The sequence below is a fragment of the Capricornis sumatraensis genome, chromosome 23 (genome assembly GCF_032405125.1).
Source record: "Capricornis sumatraensis isolate serow.1 chromosome 23, serow.2, whole genome shotgun sequence".
Taxonomy (NCBI): Eukaryota; Metazoa; Chordata; class Mammalia; order Artiodactyla; family Bovidae; genus Capricornis; species Capricornis sumatraensis.
The window spans coordinates 51633331-51647690 of NC_091091.1; the positions used below are offsets into that span (position 1 = coordinate 51633331).

Sequence of the window (14360 nt, forward strand, 5' to 3'; positions counted from 1 at the left end):
GCAAGATTGAGCCAGCCCCACCCTCTGAGGGCTCCACAGGCACAGTGCCTGCGGCCTGGGTCCATGCCTGGAGTGGGCTGGGGGCGTCCCCCCAGACACAGAGTAGGCCAGGCTCGTGCAGGGGCCAGCAGGGGCCCTGGAGCTGACTGGGTGCCAGGAGGGGCCTGGGGCCCAGCCTGACCCCACCCAGGCAGCAGAGGTGACACTGACGTGGGAGCCTGCCACTCGGGCTTGGCGAGCGGGTCACGATCTGGGGTCCTCCACGGTCCCACCTTCTGCGCTCCACACTTCCAGGGTCACCCAGAGTCCACGCCTTCGCACAACTCTGCCACCCTCTGTCTCTGGGTCAGGGGGCCTCTGTACCTCCAGAGGCGCAGTCTGCCCTGAACTGCTGTCCTGCCCCTCTGTCCAGGGGCGCCCCACGGGAGGGCGCCGGTAGGCAGTGAGGGGGCAGGGCGCTGGAGCTCGGGGCCTTCCACGCAAGGTCATGACGAGTGAATCCTCCCACACTGGCTCCAATGGGCTCCTGGCCGCTCGAGGGCTTGGAGACACAGTGGCCGAGGAGATGGTCACAGTCCCTGGGCCCTGAGACCTGGCCCAGAGCATTCAGGGGCCCAAGGAGAAGTCCATGGGCAAACTGCCCTCTCCCGTCCTAGGCAGGACCCTATTCTAGAACCAAGGAACAGTCTTGGTAAGTCTGCTTCAGCCTTGCCCAGCAAGAGCACCCAGCTGGTGGGCTCTGGGCCCCACACAGCCTCAGTCACCCTCCATTAGTCTGGGTGCCAAGCCCTGAGTCAGACAAAAGACGCCGACCACCTCTGTGGGGACCTGAGCTGTGAGGCTCCCTAGGGGGGTTTTGGTGAGAACCGGATATGGAGATGGAGCAAACCAGCGAGGCCGGGTGCTCTGTGGGGTGCTCTGTGGTGCGGAGAAAAGGATGAAGTGTGACCAGCTTTAGAGAGCAGCAGGTGCGCTCCTGGGCGGGGGAGGGGGGCCTGAGCAGACAGAACGCGCTCCGTGACCGCCCTCAGGCCCCCTGGCCCCTCCGCCAAGCTCACTTGGTGCAGGAACCCTGCCTGCCTTCTCCACCACATTTCCAGACCACCCCCTGAAAGTCGTGACTGGAGTGGGTTGAGTTTAAACAGCACGGGTTCAGGACTCGCTGGTCCACATCAGAGGAGAGACGGGAGCCAACTCACCTCCTCCTCCCACCACCAGGCCGTCACCTCCAGCAGCAGGGCTTCAAGAACTCGGTTAGCTTCTCTCTCAAGTCCTGACTTTGCATTTCCCAGGAAAGCGAGGGAGAATGACTGCTAAGCACAGGAGTTCATGCCTCGCCATCCTTGCTTCCACTGCCTGGCCAATAGAACTCCACCTCCTTCCTCTTCTCCAGGCGGCAGGACCCCAACTCTGCAGTCCCCAGGGGGGTAAGGGCCGGGAAGTCCTTCCCCTGTGGGCCCCGAGCCGGCCCCATGCCGCCGCAGCCCAGGCGGTGTGCAGCCCGCGTCCCCTCTCCAGCTCCGAGGGTCAGCTCGTCTTCTCACCCGGCGCCTGAGCTCCCGATTCCTAAACTAACTCAGCACGTTGTCCAGAGGCCAGTGGGAGGCTAAGGATCAGGTCTCCGGCCGCCAGCCGTGCCGTGCGGTCGTTGGGAGGTTCTTGCCCGCAGGCCCCGCCGGTCCTGCTGAGGGTGCGCCTGACCCCGCCCACGCCGGGCCCCTCCGGCTCCGTCCTCGCGGGGGCCAAGCGGCCCCGCCAGGCCCGCGCTCCGCCAAGGCCGAGGCTCCGAGGCCGGCGGCCGAAGCGTGGGCGCCCCGCGCATCACACACGTTCCCGTAGACAGCACCTAGCCTCTGGTGGAGTAGAGAAAATAAATGAGCGTGGGGAAAATGCCCTAAAATACGCGCGGACGTTTCCAAGCGGCCACGACGCTGAGAAAGTTCGTTAGTGAAAGCAACAAGTCAGTTTCTCTTTAGCAACCCGACGCCAAACTACCATTGTCTCGTCTTTGCTCGGAATCGGCTTCCGGCGGCCGAAGCCAGAAAGAACCTACTAGGTTCCCAGGCCCCGCGGCTGCTGGAGACGGGGCCTCAAAATGCTTTATTGGCTGCCTTGTACACAAGGAGAAGCCCTATTTCGGTCCATTGCGACACTATAAAACTACGTTCACTGCTTTTCAGGAAAATCTGTACAAACATGACTTTTTAAAAAGCTTTAAAATATCCGTAAGATACCGAGAGATAGGGCTGTACATCTATTCCAACACTATTAACAACAAACCACAAAACCCTTAAAAAGAGGACCCCAGACGCCCGCTGCGCACCCGCGGGGTCCCCGCTCCTTCCGGGGGACCGAGGTCCACCAGCCGCGCGCCGCCCCGCCCTTCCTGCCCGGCGGACCCGCCGCCCCAGGGTCTCGCGGCTCTAGGGCAGGTAATACAGGCCGTAGGCGGCCGCGGGCGCGGCGAGGAGTCCGGGCACCTGCGGCGGGGCGGCGGCGGAGCCGTGAAGGGGGGCGCCCAGCGGGAAGGGCGGGGAGGCCCGGGGCAGCAGCGGCCTGGCCGTCAGCTTCAGCTTCTCCAGCTCGGCCTCCAGCAGTCGTTTGGCCTTGGCCCGGCGGTTCTGAAACCAGATCTTGACCTGCGTCTCGGAGAGACTCAGGCTGCTGGAGAACGCGGCGCGCTCGGCGACGGACAGGTGCTGCTGCTGACCGAACCTGCGCTCCAGCGCCAGCAGCTGCGCGGCGGCGAAGGGCGTCCGCGGCGTGCGGTCGCTCTTCCGTTTCCGAGCGCGCAGGGTGGAGGGCTGGGGGCGCCTGGGGCGAACGAGCACAAAGCGGGCGCGCGGACGCACGCCGGGATCGCCGCCACGGCCGATCCTGGATGTGAGCCCCGGCTCTATGACCGCGGGCCTCAGGTGAGACGGGACCCCCGAAGCTTGCGGGGTAATAGAAGCAAGGTTCGGGGTGCGCGGAGGGGGACAAAGCGGACTGGGGCTCTGCTTCCCAGGGAGGAGGGGAACCCTGCCCGCTTGGCAAAGCGAGAAACTTGGGCACGAAGCCGCAGCAAGGCCTGAGCGGTGAGCGAGGAGGGGAAGCAGAGTTGCGCCTTGGCGGGGACTGTAGCGTGCGCGGCCAGAGAGGCTCCGAGGCGAGAGGGCCCCGGCCCCGGGGAGAGCAGGGCAGGCCTGTCTGGAGGGGGCAGGTGGGTCAGGGCTCGCGCGCCGGAGGGCTTGGGCAGGCGGTCGTGGGCTGGTTTCTTTCTTCGCACTCAGGCCGGCGCGTTAGTAGATGGCTATTTCCGAAGTTACGAACGACAGCGCCTTTCGCGCCCTGGTCCTCCGAGCCTGGGCCAAGCGGGCTCCTCTCGCAGCCCGGGACCGCGCGACAGGGCACTTACGTGGGGCGCTCGAGGGGGCGGCCGGCGGAAACCAGGCCTGGGATTCCGCGGCGCCCCGCGGCCTCTCCTCCTGGGGTTGCACGGGCTCCGAGCCCAGCCAGCGCTCGGCTTCCAGCAACGACTCTACGCCGAAAGGCAGCGGGCCGAGTCTCTCACGGTCCCCGTCCCACGTCCTGAGCCCAGCGGGGTTCATGCCGAGCAAAGCCGGGCCAGGCGCTGACGGGCGGGCGCTGGGCTAGTGGAGCCCGGCGGGCGCAGCGTGGAGGAAGCGCGCCGCGAGAGTGCCGGCGACTCGGCGGCGCCCCCTCCCTCGGTGCCCTTTTTATAAAAAGCGGCGCCCCTTTCGTACCCAGCTGTCCAATCGCCACAGTGACTGCCGCGTGCGTACAGACGCCCATTGGTTTCGCTGATCCGGGAGGAGGGGACGGGCAACGAGGGGCGGGGCCGCCGGCCGACCCCGGACTGGGACCCGTGCACCCCAGCCCCGGCCTGCCTGGCGCACCCCGTCGGTTTCCTAGAGCCCGTTGTGGCCGGGTTGGGATACGGCTGGGGCACCGGGGAGCATGAGGCGCTGGCCCCAGCCTCCTCGCGTGGAGGAGCCCGCAGTGGGCGCGACGGGCTTGAGCCTTGGTCCGGGCGCCTCCCGCAGTGTCCTCGCCCGCCGGCGGCTCGTCCCGCTGCGCCACAGCCCGGAGCCGGAGCCATCGGCGCGGTGCCTGCCGTGGTCCAGGCGCTGTCTCCAAACCCTGGGGGTCACCTTTGACCGACCTTGCACCCGGACTGGAGACTCTGCTTCCGTCGCCTGGAAGTCGGGCCACGGCGCCCTGAGCCTGGGTGGCTCTCCAGGCGCCTGTAGCTGGCGGGCGCTCTCCCTGGCATCCAACAGCTTGGCCCCTGGAGCGGCCGGCGGGGCGCAGCGAAGGCCCCAAGGCAGGGCCCGGGGCCACGGGGGAAGTCGAGGCGCCCACGTCTCACGCGCCTCCGACACGGGGCCTGGGACACAAGCAGGGCGCCTTGGGCCGCCGGTCGCGAGGTCGGCCACTGGGTGTCAGCCTCTCCCGCTCCGCACTTGCTGGGCCGAATCCTCGGGAAACCCGGGCCCTGGGACCTGGGAAAAGCCCTGCGACTCCAGTTCCGACAGACCCCGGCCGGACCGCCGAGCTGCTTCCGAGACGCCGCGACCAGGTGGAGAGGGATCCCGGACCGGGTTCGAAGAAGGAGAGAAGGTCCGACATAGACTAGCACGTATTGGGACTCTTTCTCCGAAACTGAACGGATCTTTGGTTTGGAAACCTCCCTGAGTTCTGCAGACGAGGCACCCCTCTGCAGTCTCTCCGCCAAGGGAAGAAACCCCGCACGCATTCTAGAGTAGATCACGAGATCGGTTTGAAAAAGCAAAGTTGTTTAATGGAAACTAGTTCTGGATGATGCTTCGTCCATTGAAGCTAGAGAAATTCGCTCAGGAAGTTTCTCACCATGCAAATTTAGAAGCGAGACTGAAAGGGGCCCTCAGAGCCCTCCGGCCAGGCCTGTGTCTGAGGCTAGACCAGCTCTTTCTGCATTCTGAGATAAATTGCCCTTTACTAATGTAATAAAGATGTTCTGAGTTGATTGAAGATAATTGCATCATTAAAGCACTTTCTTTGAAGTTCTCTCTCCTGACAGTTTATCCTCAGCAGGCCACTCACTGGAGCCTTTGAAAAAGAATTTTAATGGGGATAACAGCCAGCTGCCTCGGCCTGCCCCATGTCCACTCAGGATGGCCCAGAGGTGGCGTCTGGGTAGATGACGCGGGGCCTGGGCTGTGCCTGGCTGGTCTGGGGTGGGATGGGGCTGTGAGGCCAGGTACCGGTGCCAACCTTTGGGAGGTCTCCCTGGGGGCATCTGGACTGGTGTGTCTCCCTCCCAGCAGGGCGAGCCAGTGCTGACCAGGCTCCTCGCCCAGCCCAGCTCCAGAGGTGGGTGGAGGATGGAGGAGAGCCCCTGGGTGTGGATGTCAAAGCCCAGACCGCAGCACCAAGCACGAACAGGCTCCGGCACGGCGGCCTCTCCAGCTCCACTGGGCCTTGGGACGGGAGATGGCCGGGGTGGTGGGCGTGAGAAGGACGGGATCCCATTTCTGTCAACGTGCGGGCTTTGGGAGCGGAAGCCTGGACACAGCTGCAGGAGCCTGGGCACCGTCTCTGGCCACCAGAAGAGGTGAAGATGCCTGCAGGCACCTGGCTTCCCAGTGGCTCAGGAGCAGGCCAGCCAGGCCTGTTGTGTGGACAGGGGTCCAGGCGCAGCCCCAGCAGTGGCCCCTCTTGAGGCTGGTAGGTGCTGAAGCCAGTGCCAACTCCCCACCCCATCTCAGGTGAGCCCCTGAAATGATACCAAACCTCAAAGACCAGCCCGCTCAGTCCGCACTGGAGCAGACACTGACCCCAGTTTGAGTGGCATTGTTCCCGCAGTTTGCTCTGAGCCCTGAGGGGCCAGGAGGTCAGCAAAGGTTGGACACCTGTTCTTCCTGTGTCCTGGTGCCTCCTTTTGGTGCTAACTTCAAGGGGATGAGCACATCCTGATCTTCCAGAAACGAGGGATGAGACCCGGCACGGGGGTGGGCACATCCTGATCTTCCAGAAACGAGGGATGAGTCCCGGCACGGGGAAGGGCACATCCTGATCTTCCAGAAACGAGGGATGAGTCCCGGCACAGGGATTGGATGCCGAGAGGCCTCCTGTCGGCGCAGTCAGTGTGGGGAGGTGAGTTCTGAGAACGGATTTTGTTTTGTAGGACTCATCCAATAGGGTTTGGAACTGTGCGGGACTCAAACAGGAATAGAAAAGCTCCCCCCGTCTTGAAACCTGGTGGAGGGGAGGGTCTGCTGAAGTGAGAGAAAGCCAAGTCACGCTCACGGTGGCGGTGCTGAGGGAGGGAAGCTGGCACCATGTGACGGAGGACACTGACGGTCCCCTTTGGGACGTGGATAGAGGCAGCCAGCGTGGTCTCCATGGTGGTTTACAGGCGGGGCACCTTTGCTGGCCTATGGCCTGGAGACAGCTGACTCCTGGTCTTGCTCCAGGGCAGCCCCGCCCCTCCTCGGGGCCCTTCTAAAGGCCGCGCCTTCCAGACGGTGCAGTCTGCAGGGAGCACCGTGCAGCCCCACCACCTCATGCCTTACCCTCCGTCATCTCTCTCAGCCGAGGCCCCCGACAGCCTCCCTTTCATCCCGAAAGGCTAGGACCATTCTCCTTCTCAAAGGTATCTGTGTTGGAGCCTTTGACTTTTTCCTTCTTGACTTATTAGAAAATTTCTCCAAATACAAGTGGTGGTTTCCATGACTCTGGCCAGAAGATGGCACGAGCTCCAGCAGCTGGTGGGTGTGATGAGGGAGAGGCCGCTGGACAGGAGGCCCATCTCTCCAGGTGGATGCTCGGGCGTCTCTCAGGAGAGGACCTGCTCCAGGTCAGATGAGGCCCACGAGATGGGGAAGGCTCAGGCGAGGGTGTGGGCTGAGGAGAGAAGGCCTCGGGACTCATCCTGAGACCCCCGTCACTTCAAGGTGTCTCCCCACGTCTTTCCTTTTCTCCTGTCCCCATCTAACTTCTCTGCCAATTCACCTTCATGCTTACTCCTTACATGCAGAGCTTTGAAACTCGGGCACACCTCCTGATGAGAGAAACCAGAGGAGGAGCCCATTTTTATCGAGTGACCCCTTGTCCAGAGCAACAGGTGCAGGTAATTTTGCCTGGTACAGAACGACCTCTCCCCGCCCCGATGTCTGCTGCCTGCTGCCTAATCCCCGGGGGGCAGTATGGCACGGTATGTGGCAAAGCTGGGACTGAGACTGTTCATCAGCTGCTTTGGGATGGCTAGAGCACCCTGGATCATCCAGGTAGACCCAATCTAATTGTGAGGGTCCTCAAGAGGCCAGAGGGGGCAGCGTGGGACGGACTGAGCCTGTCACAGCTGGCTTTGGCTGTGGCCTCTAGAGGACCCAGAGCCTCCAGCAGGACCCACCCAGGCTGCTCACACCTGATTTAGCCCAGGGAGACCCACTTGGACTTGTGGCCCCAGGTCTGCGCAGGGGTGTATCTGCACTGTCTGCAGTCGGGAGACAGTGCAGTAGGGCGCTGGCGTCCCCTACGTGGCCCTTCTCATCCTCCTCGCTTTCGTGGGAGAGGAAACAGGCTCTGAGGGAGGCGATTTGGCAGGGGTCCAGTGAGATGGGCCCAGCCCGGAGCCACTCTCAAGTCCGTGCTCCTTCCTCTCCACGCTGCCTGGGGTGGGGGCCTGGCACTGTCTCCATGGGTCAGAGGCACCCGAGAGCCGGGCTCCGTGGCACCTGGGGCCTTGCTGAGGCAGCAGCTCTCGCAGAGTCCAGCCGCAGGCATCCTGAGCCGCCTCCCTTGCTCTGCCTGTCCGGCCCCATCGCCAAGTCCCCAGGTGGGAAGCACTCAAGTGCCCTCTGCTGGCAGGGCCGGGAATCAGGCTGTCTGTGCCTGGTGGAGGTGGGGCTCTGTCTCCTGGGCCAGCTGGCTGTGGGCGTCTAACTGCAGAGACCGGGTGAGCTGGAGGTCTCGGCGGACACAGGAGAGCAGTGGGCCAGGGCAGTCCTTGCCTGCAGCAATGGGGGCCCTAGGGTCGGGCTCGCGGGGCAGCCCAGGTGTGAGCCCGCGCACAGGATGGGTGGGAGAGTCCACCAAGCTCTGCAGAGAGGATGCAAGGCAATGGCAGCCCACTCCAGTGCTCGTGCCTGGAGACTCCCAGGGACAGGGGAGCCTGGTGGGCTGCCGTCTATGGGGTCGCAGAGTCGGACACGACTGATGCAACTTAGCAGCAGCAGCAGCAGCAGCAAATATATATATATATTATTTCTGAGAGTGAACAGTTTTGGAGATGCTTGAGAAAAGGCAGGGCATGGCAGGAAAACACCACCATTCAGGAGAAGACGGGGATGAGTGTAGGATGGTTCTGGAAATAAGGGCCAAGCTGCCACTCCAGGCTTGATGCCCCTTGGCCCCAAGGCCCTGGGGGGACAGTGACTAGACCCAGGGCCTCTGGCCGGTGCTCCAGGGGCATCTGGACAGGGCAGGACCGTGACCCAGGGGTGAACTAAGAAGGCCGCAAGAGGCCCCTGACACCAGCCCTTTGGGCAGCAGAGGCTTGTCAGTGCCCCCATCTCTAGCCACCAGCTGTCAGATTCATATTCTTTATCGTCTCCTGCTTTCTATTTCAGGACTTCCCTGGTGGCTGAGATGGTGAAGCGTCTCGCTTACCATGCCGGAGACCCGGGTTCGATCCCTGGGTCAGGAAGATCCTCTGGAAAAGGCAGTGGCAACCCACTCCAGTACTCTTGCCTGGAGAACCCCATGGACGGAGGAGCCTGGTGGGCTACAGCCCGTGGGGTCGTGAAGGCTTTTCTATTTCATTGATCTTTTCGTTCCCTTCACTTAGTTTATGTTTAGTTTGCTCTACTTTGTCAAGTTTCTTAGTGTGGAAACTGTCATGGCTTTTTAAACCTTTCTTCTTTTCTGATACAGCCGCCAGCGCTACGAGTTTCCCTGGAAGTACTGCTTTCATTCTTAGTTCAAAATACTAATTCTCTTTTGATTTCCTCTTTGACCCAAGGTCACTCAGAAGTGTGTTACTGAGTTTCCAAGTATTTGAGCTTTTTTCAGGGATGTTTCTGTGTCTGTTTTCATTTCACACCCATTTGGTAGACCACACTTTGACATTTGTCCTTGGCCTTGACTGGGGAGGAGGGAAGGGGAAGCTGGGGTGGAGAGAGATGCTGGGAGCAGAGGCCAGAGCCACAGAGCTCAGAGAAGGGGCCCTCGGACCCGTGAGGCCTGAGGGGCCACGGGACTCAAGGACAAGGACCCCAGGACTCTGAGCGGGTGACTCCACCTCTCCTGGGAGTTAGCGGCCCACCCAGAGCCTCGGGGGAGAGCCCTCTGGCAGGACCCTGTGGCTGAGGAGGGACTGGGGGAAGTCATGCCCCCAGAACGGAGGAGACCCCGTGTGGCCTGAGTGCAGGGGAGAGCGGCAGCTGGGAGCAGTGGGCGGTTCCGGGGCCGGGCATGGCGGGGTCACACGCTCACCGCCCGGAAGTGCCTGCGGCCTGGCTCATCTCCGTGCTGCTTGCCAGCCTTCTGTGAGGACTCTGGGAATCCACAGGAGCGTCCCCGTGGCACCTGGGCCGAGGGATGGCGATACCTGGAACCTGGGGTCCAGCCAGGAGCCCCAAGGCAGCCCCTGGCTCCGGGGAGAGGAGGGAGGCAGGAGGGAGCCCCCGGCACAGGGCCTCACCGCTCTTCTCAGTGCTCCAGGAAGGACTGGCTTGGGCCCCCCGCCCCGCACCGCACTGGCCTCGGAGGCAGGTGGTCCTTGTCTGGAGAGGGGACAGAGCCCTGGTGGCAGGGGGGAGCCACCCTGGCCCACCTTGCGCAGTCTTTTGCCCCATCCCACGGGCTGCCGCACTGTGGAGAGGGCCTCTCGCCAGCCGTGGGCACTGCGGACCGAAGTGCTGGTGAGGGGCACGGGCTTGTAGCATGGGTGGGCAAGGCCGCCGCCCCAGACCCCATCCTGGGAGATGGAGGGGTCCTCCTGGGTCTGGCTACTCCCCAGGGAAGTTGGAGAGAGTCCTATTCAGCTGGGCCATGTACTTTCCTCCCGAAGGCCTTCTCCCCGCCCAGCCCAACTGCCCAGCACACGGCCCCCTCTGAATGCCCAGCCAGGCCCTTCAATCCTTGCTTGGCCCCTCCAGCCAGGTGGGGTCCTCCCCAGGGCCGGAGGAGTGTTCAACAGGCCTGATCACCAGGTGGGGCACTTTGGGGACAATAGGCGGCCTGGCTCTAGTCTGCAGGTGAGAGGGAGCTGTGGAACCCTCTAGCTCTGCTCTGCGCAGGGGACACGCTCCGTGCCAGGCAACAACTGGTTAATCACCTGCAAAATACAATCGCGCCCCCTGGCTGTGAAAATCGCTTCAGGGACTGAGGAGTCAACTTAGTTGCTGGGAGAACCCAGAATTGATTTCCTTTGTCTGGGGTGGCCCAGTGTCCAGCCACCCTGCAGCACAGAGAGGGGTCCCCCCAGCACAGTCATGGGGATGAACCGTGTTCTAGAACACGCAAGGGGAGTTCTCCTTTTCCCCTGGTAATGAGCAATATCAGACTGTCCTCACAGACAGCAAGAAGCCTGGGGGTGATGCCTGGGAGCCCCTGCTCCAAGCGCCCATCTACCCACTTGCCCACGGAGCCCTTTGCACTTGGGGAAGTGGAAGGTTCTAGATGCTAAGGCCTGCAGGCATGACTTGGAGACGGTCCCCACGTCTCAGACCCGAGCTCCGCCCCCTGCATGACGCAGCGCTGTACCACCTGTGTGACGCTGCCCTCCTGGGCTCAGAGCTCACCCGCCGCAGAGGACCAGGGGCGTGTGCCCAGTGCCAGTTACAGGCAGGTCTTGAGGGGAAGGAGGGGTGAGGGAGGGTGAGGGGGACGGGGACTCGCGTGCCTGGCTCCAGTCTTGGCTCTGCTGAAGGGCTGTGCCCCCTGACCTGGCACCCTAACATCTCTGGGCCCCAGATCCCTGCTTGGTCTCCCCCAGATAAGCCAGAGCAAACACAGAAAGAATTCCCTTGTTCATGGTCATCAGAGCCTCTGCCCACTGCCCTTGCACCCCCTCCAGTCGGCCAGGCACAGAGGCCCTGGGGGAGAGCAGGTCACCAGCCACGCAGGGCAGTGGGTGGCCTTAGGGGGAAACAGGGGCTACTGGGTCCCGCTGCTCAGGGGAGGGAAGGGGGTCCGTCTTGTCCCAGGCCCTCAGGGCTGACGGTGCCCGCGCAGCTGTCCGGGGCCTCGAGAGGGGAGGGCACCTCTGACTGGTCTCAGGGTCAGCTCTGTAGACAGGGACCCTCTTTCCAGCAAAGTGGGGTTCTGCCAAAGTGCCGTCAGCCTTCCCCAACCCCCGTGCAGCAGGACCACTCCCAACAGGGCAGGCAGGCCTGTGAGTCTCTGCGGGAGGCTTCTGGAGTTTGTAATCCTGCCTAATCCTGCTTCAGATCCCCATGGGCAGGAGGAAAGCCACACGCAGCGGACTCAAGCCAGCCAGCAGATCCTGGTCCCGGGGACAGGCCAGGGGTGGCCCTCTGCGGCCCCGAGCCCCCTGCTCAGGGCCCTGGAGGTCCAGGCCCAGGACCTGTGCTCAGGTATGAAGCGGAAAGATGAAGATGCCTGCCTTGCCTGCCTCTCTGGGGCCTCTCCTGAACTTGTGCAAGGTCACACACAGGCTGCGTCAGCCAGCCCGGCCTGGGTCCAGGACCAAAGTAAGCCAGAGCTGGGGCCCCGCCCAGAACCTCGGACGGGAGCTGCAGGGGACTTTCAAGGGCGCTCTGGGACTTCTCCTCACATTGAACAGACCCTGCCTCAGGAAGCATTACATGTCTTGGGACGTTCTCTCTGAGCTGATGGCCTTGCTCCTGAACGTGACCAAGCTGGAGGCCAAGGTGCAGTGAAGGCCAAAAGGACCGTCCCCGGGCAGTACGTCCTCCCCGCCCGGGCCCCATCCCCGGACAGTGCGTCCTCCCCGGCCCGGGCCCCGTCGAGAGGAAGGAGGGTCTTGGCCACCCTGTGCACCCCCCACAGCGGCCGCTGGGCAGTGCCTGGGGCTCTCCAGGGACACGAAGTGAATGAGGAGCAGCAAGGGGCCCAGGGGTCACACGGGGCATTCCCAACGCATCCTCCGACAGCCGTGACGGCGCCTGACACGGGAGAGGGACGCTTAGGCGGCCTGGTCAAGGAAACCCAGTGTGAAATCTGAGCAGAGACTCCAAGGCCAGGAGCGCTGTGGGGACAGAGGCGGGAGGGGGCAAGAGGACCTTGGTCATCACATCCTGGACTGAGGCTGTATTTTGTTCTAAACACGTCAGGGCAGAGATGGGCAGGAAGCATCAGAGGCTCAGACCAGAGGAGGTATGACAGCTCTCTCTCCCTGCCTCACAGGCTCCTCCAGCACGGTGGGTGGGCAGCAACCAGGAGCTCTGCAGAGACCACTGGGCCAATGAGGGCCTGACCGGAGCGAGTCAAAGCAGGCGGGCAATGTGAATTGTGTTTGAGGATGCCGTGTTTGGAAAAAACATAGGATAGAGGATAACTAATAACTGAGCATCTAATTTAATCCTGGTCTGAAAGCCTGTTTATTTAGACCAAGCAACTGAGCGAACGCTTTAGCAGTGGGTCTGACCACCAGGTCCTAGAGCAGGGCGCCTGTCAAGCCAGGGCTTGAGTCAGGAGGGAACGAGGGTCGGGCACCCCCAGACTGCCCGAGCAGAGTCCAGGTGGGTCGGGGTGACGGGCTCATCGTGTGGGAAGCTCACGGGCATGGAGGGAGCTCCTCCCCTGGAATGGCACAGGCTCCGGGCAGCCACCCTGGTCCCCGACCCTGACCCATACCTGCGGCCTCATGCAGCTGGAGCCCGGCCATCGCAGGGCCTCTGTGAGGTGGGCCAGCAGAGGACTGGGCCTCGACCGGAACTAGAGGGTTCTTTACTTCCCTGGTGGCCAAGCCTGGGCTGGGGTCCCACTGTGTGTGCCCCTCAGCCCGGCACTGAGTCACTGGACCCTCTCTGGGGCACATGTGAAATCCTGGAGGAGCTCGTCCCTCCTGGAGCCGGTGGCGAGGAGCCTGGCATGCCAGGGTTCCCTGCAGGACTGGAGGTCCCTGTGCTTTGAGGGGTGGGGAGGCATGTGACGGGTCAGGGGCAGCAGCAGGACCCTCAACTGAGGCCCGAAAGGGTCTGAGGCAAAGCTGAGGGATGTCCCAGCTTGAGAGCTCCTAGGGTGCAGGCACTCCCTGCCATGTGAGCCTCGGTCACTCAAGATGAGCCTGTCGCCCCTGCCAGGTCCGGGCTGGGCAGCCGGTGGCCACAGACGTCCCAGAGAAGGACAATGCTTCCCAGGCGGTCGCGGTGAGGCGGGCCGGGTCCCAGCAGAGCGAGTCCCAGTCCTCTTCCCGAGGCAGCCACGCACGCTACAACCCCAGGAGGGGCTCCGGGGACCCTGAGGGTCCCCACCCGCCCACACGCGGCAGAGCGGGGCTCAGGCAGGCCGCTGAGGCTCCGCCCCAGACCCCTGGGCAGCGGGCCACTGCTCCTCCCAGGGGCTCCCCGGTGTCCCCAGTGAGGGCACTCTGCTGAGGAGCATCTTCAAAGCCCTGCCTCTCCCTGCGGGGCTCGCTGCCCACCCTTCCAGCCCCCCTCGTCCACCAGGTGTGGGGTTGGAGGGAGGCCGGGCTGAGCTGCCGCAGGCGGAGGTCCACACAAGTCCTGCCTCTCGGGCCGGGAGCGTGAGGCGCAGGGGCGGGAAGCCGGGGGCCCTCCGCACCCGGACCTCGATGGCGAGGGCTCCGCCCTGTGGTCCTCGGTTCCCGCAGCGGCTGAAGAAGCCAGGCTCCCCCGGCTCGGAGGTGCTCTGGCCACAAGGGCCCCCTGCTGGACTCTCCGATCCGGCCCGTCTGGCTTCGGGAGCGCAGGGCCGGCTGGCGGCAGGCTTCCCAGGGGAGGGCCAGAGCCACGCCCCCGGCCCCCGCAGGAGCCCCCCGAGGTCGGGCTGGGACGCGGCGCCTCTGTCGTGCACACGGGGGCGTCCTGGTCACCGGGGAGGCGCGCGCTCCTCCAGTCCGCGGGCGGGGCGCACGCCTGCCGTCCCCGGCGGCCTCCCAGGCCGAGAGCCCTGCCTAGGCTCCGTGCCCCTAGGTGCCCGGGAGGCGTCTGGAGCGTCCGCAGTGGAGCCCCCGGGCCGGCAACGGCCCTCAGACGCCACGGCCGGGCGGGGCCCCGTGGGGAGGCCGGGCAGGTCCCGGGGTGGGCGCCGGAGCGGGTCCAATGGCCGCTCCTTTCCCGCGCCCTGCGCCCTCCCCGGCCCGGCTTCCCGCGGCCTCGATCCCCGCGCAGCCTTTCAGGCCTCTTCCCCTGGCTCTCCCAGGG

At 63.9% G+C, this 14360-nt stretch overlaps 1 protein-coding gene across 1 annotated transcript; it reads right to left on the bottom strand.

The window, feature by feature from the left end:
• Positions 1-2423: 2423 nt before the first annotated feature.
• LOC138070245 (homeobox protein MSX-3-like) lies at positions 2424-3590 on the bottom strand. Its single transcript, XM_068961384.1, is given in 3 exon segments — positions 2424-2788; positions 2791-2814; positions 3398-3590. Coding segments are annotated over 3 exon segments (582 nt in total).
• Positions 3591-14360: the final 10770 nt, after the last annotated feature.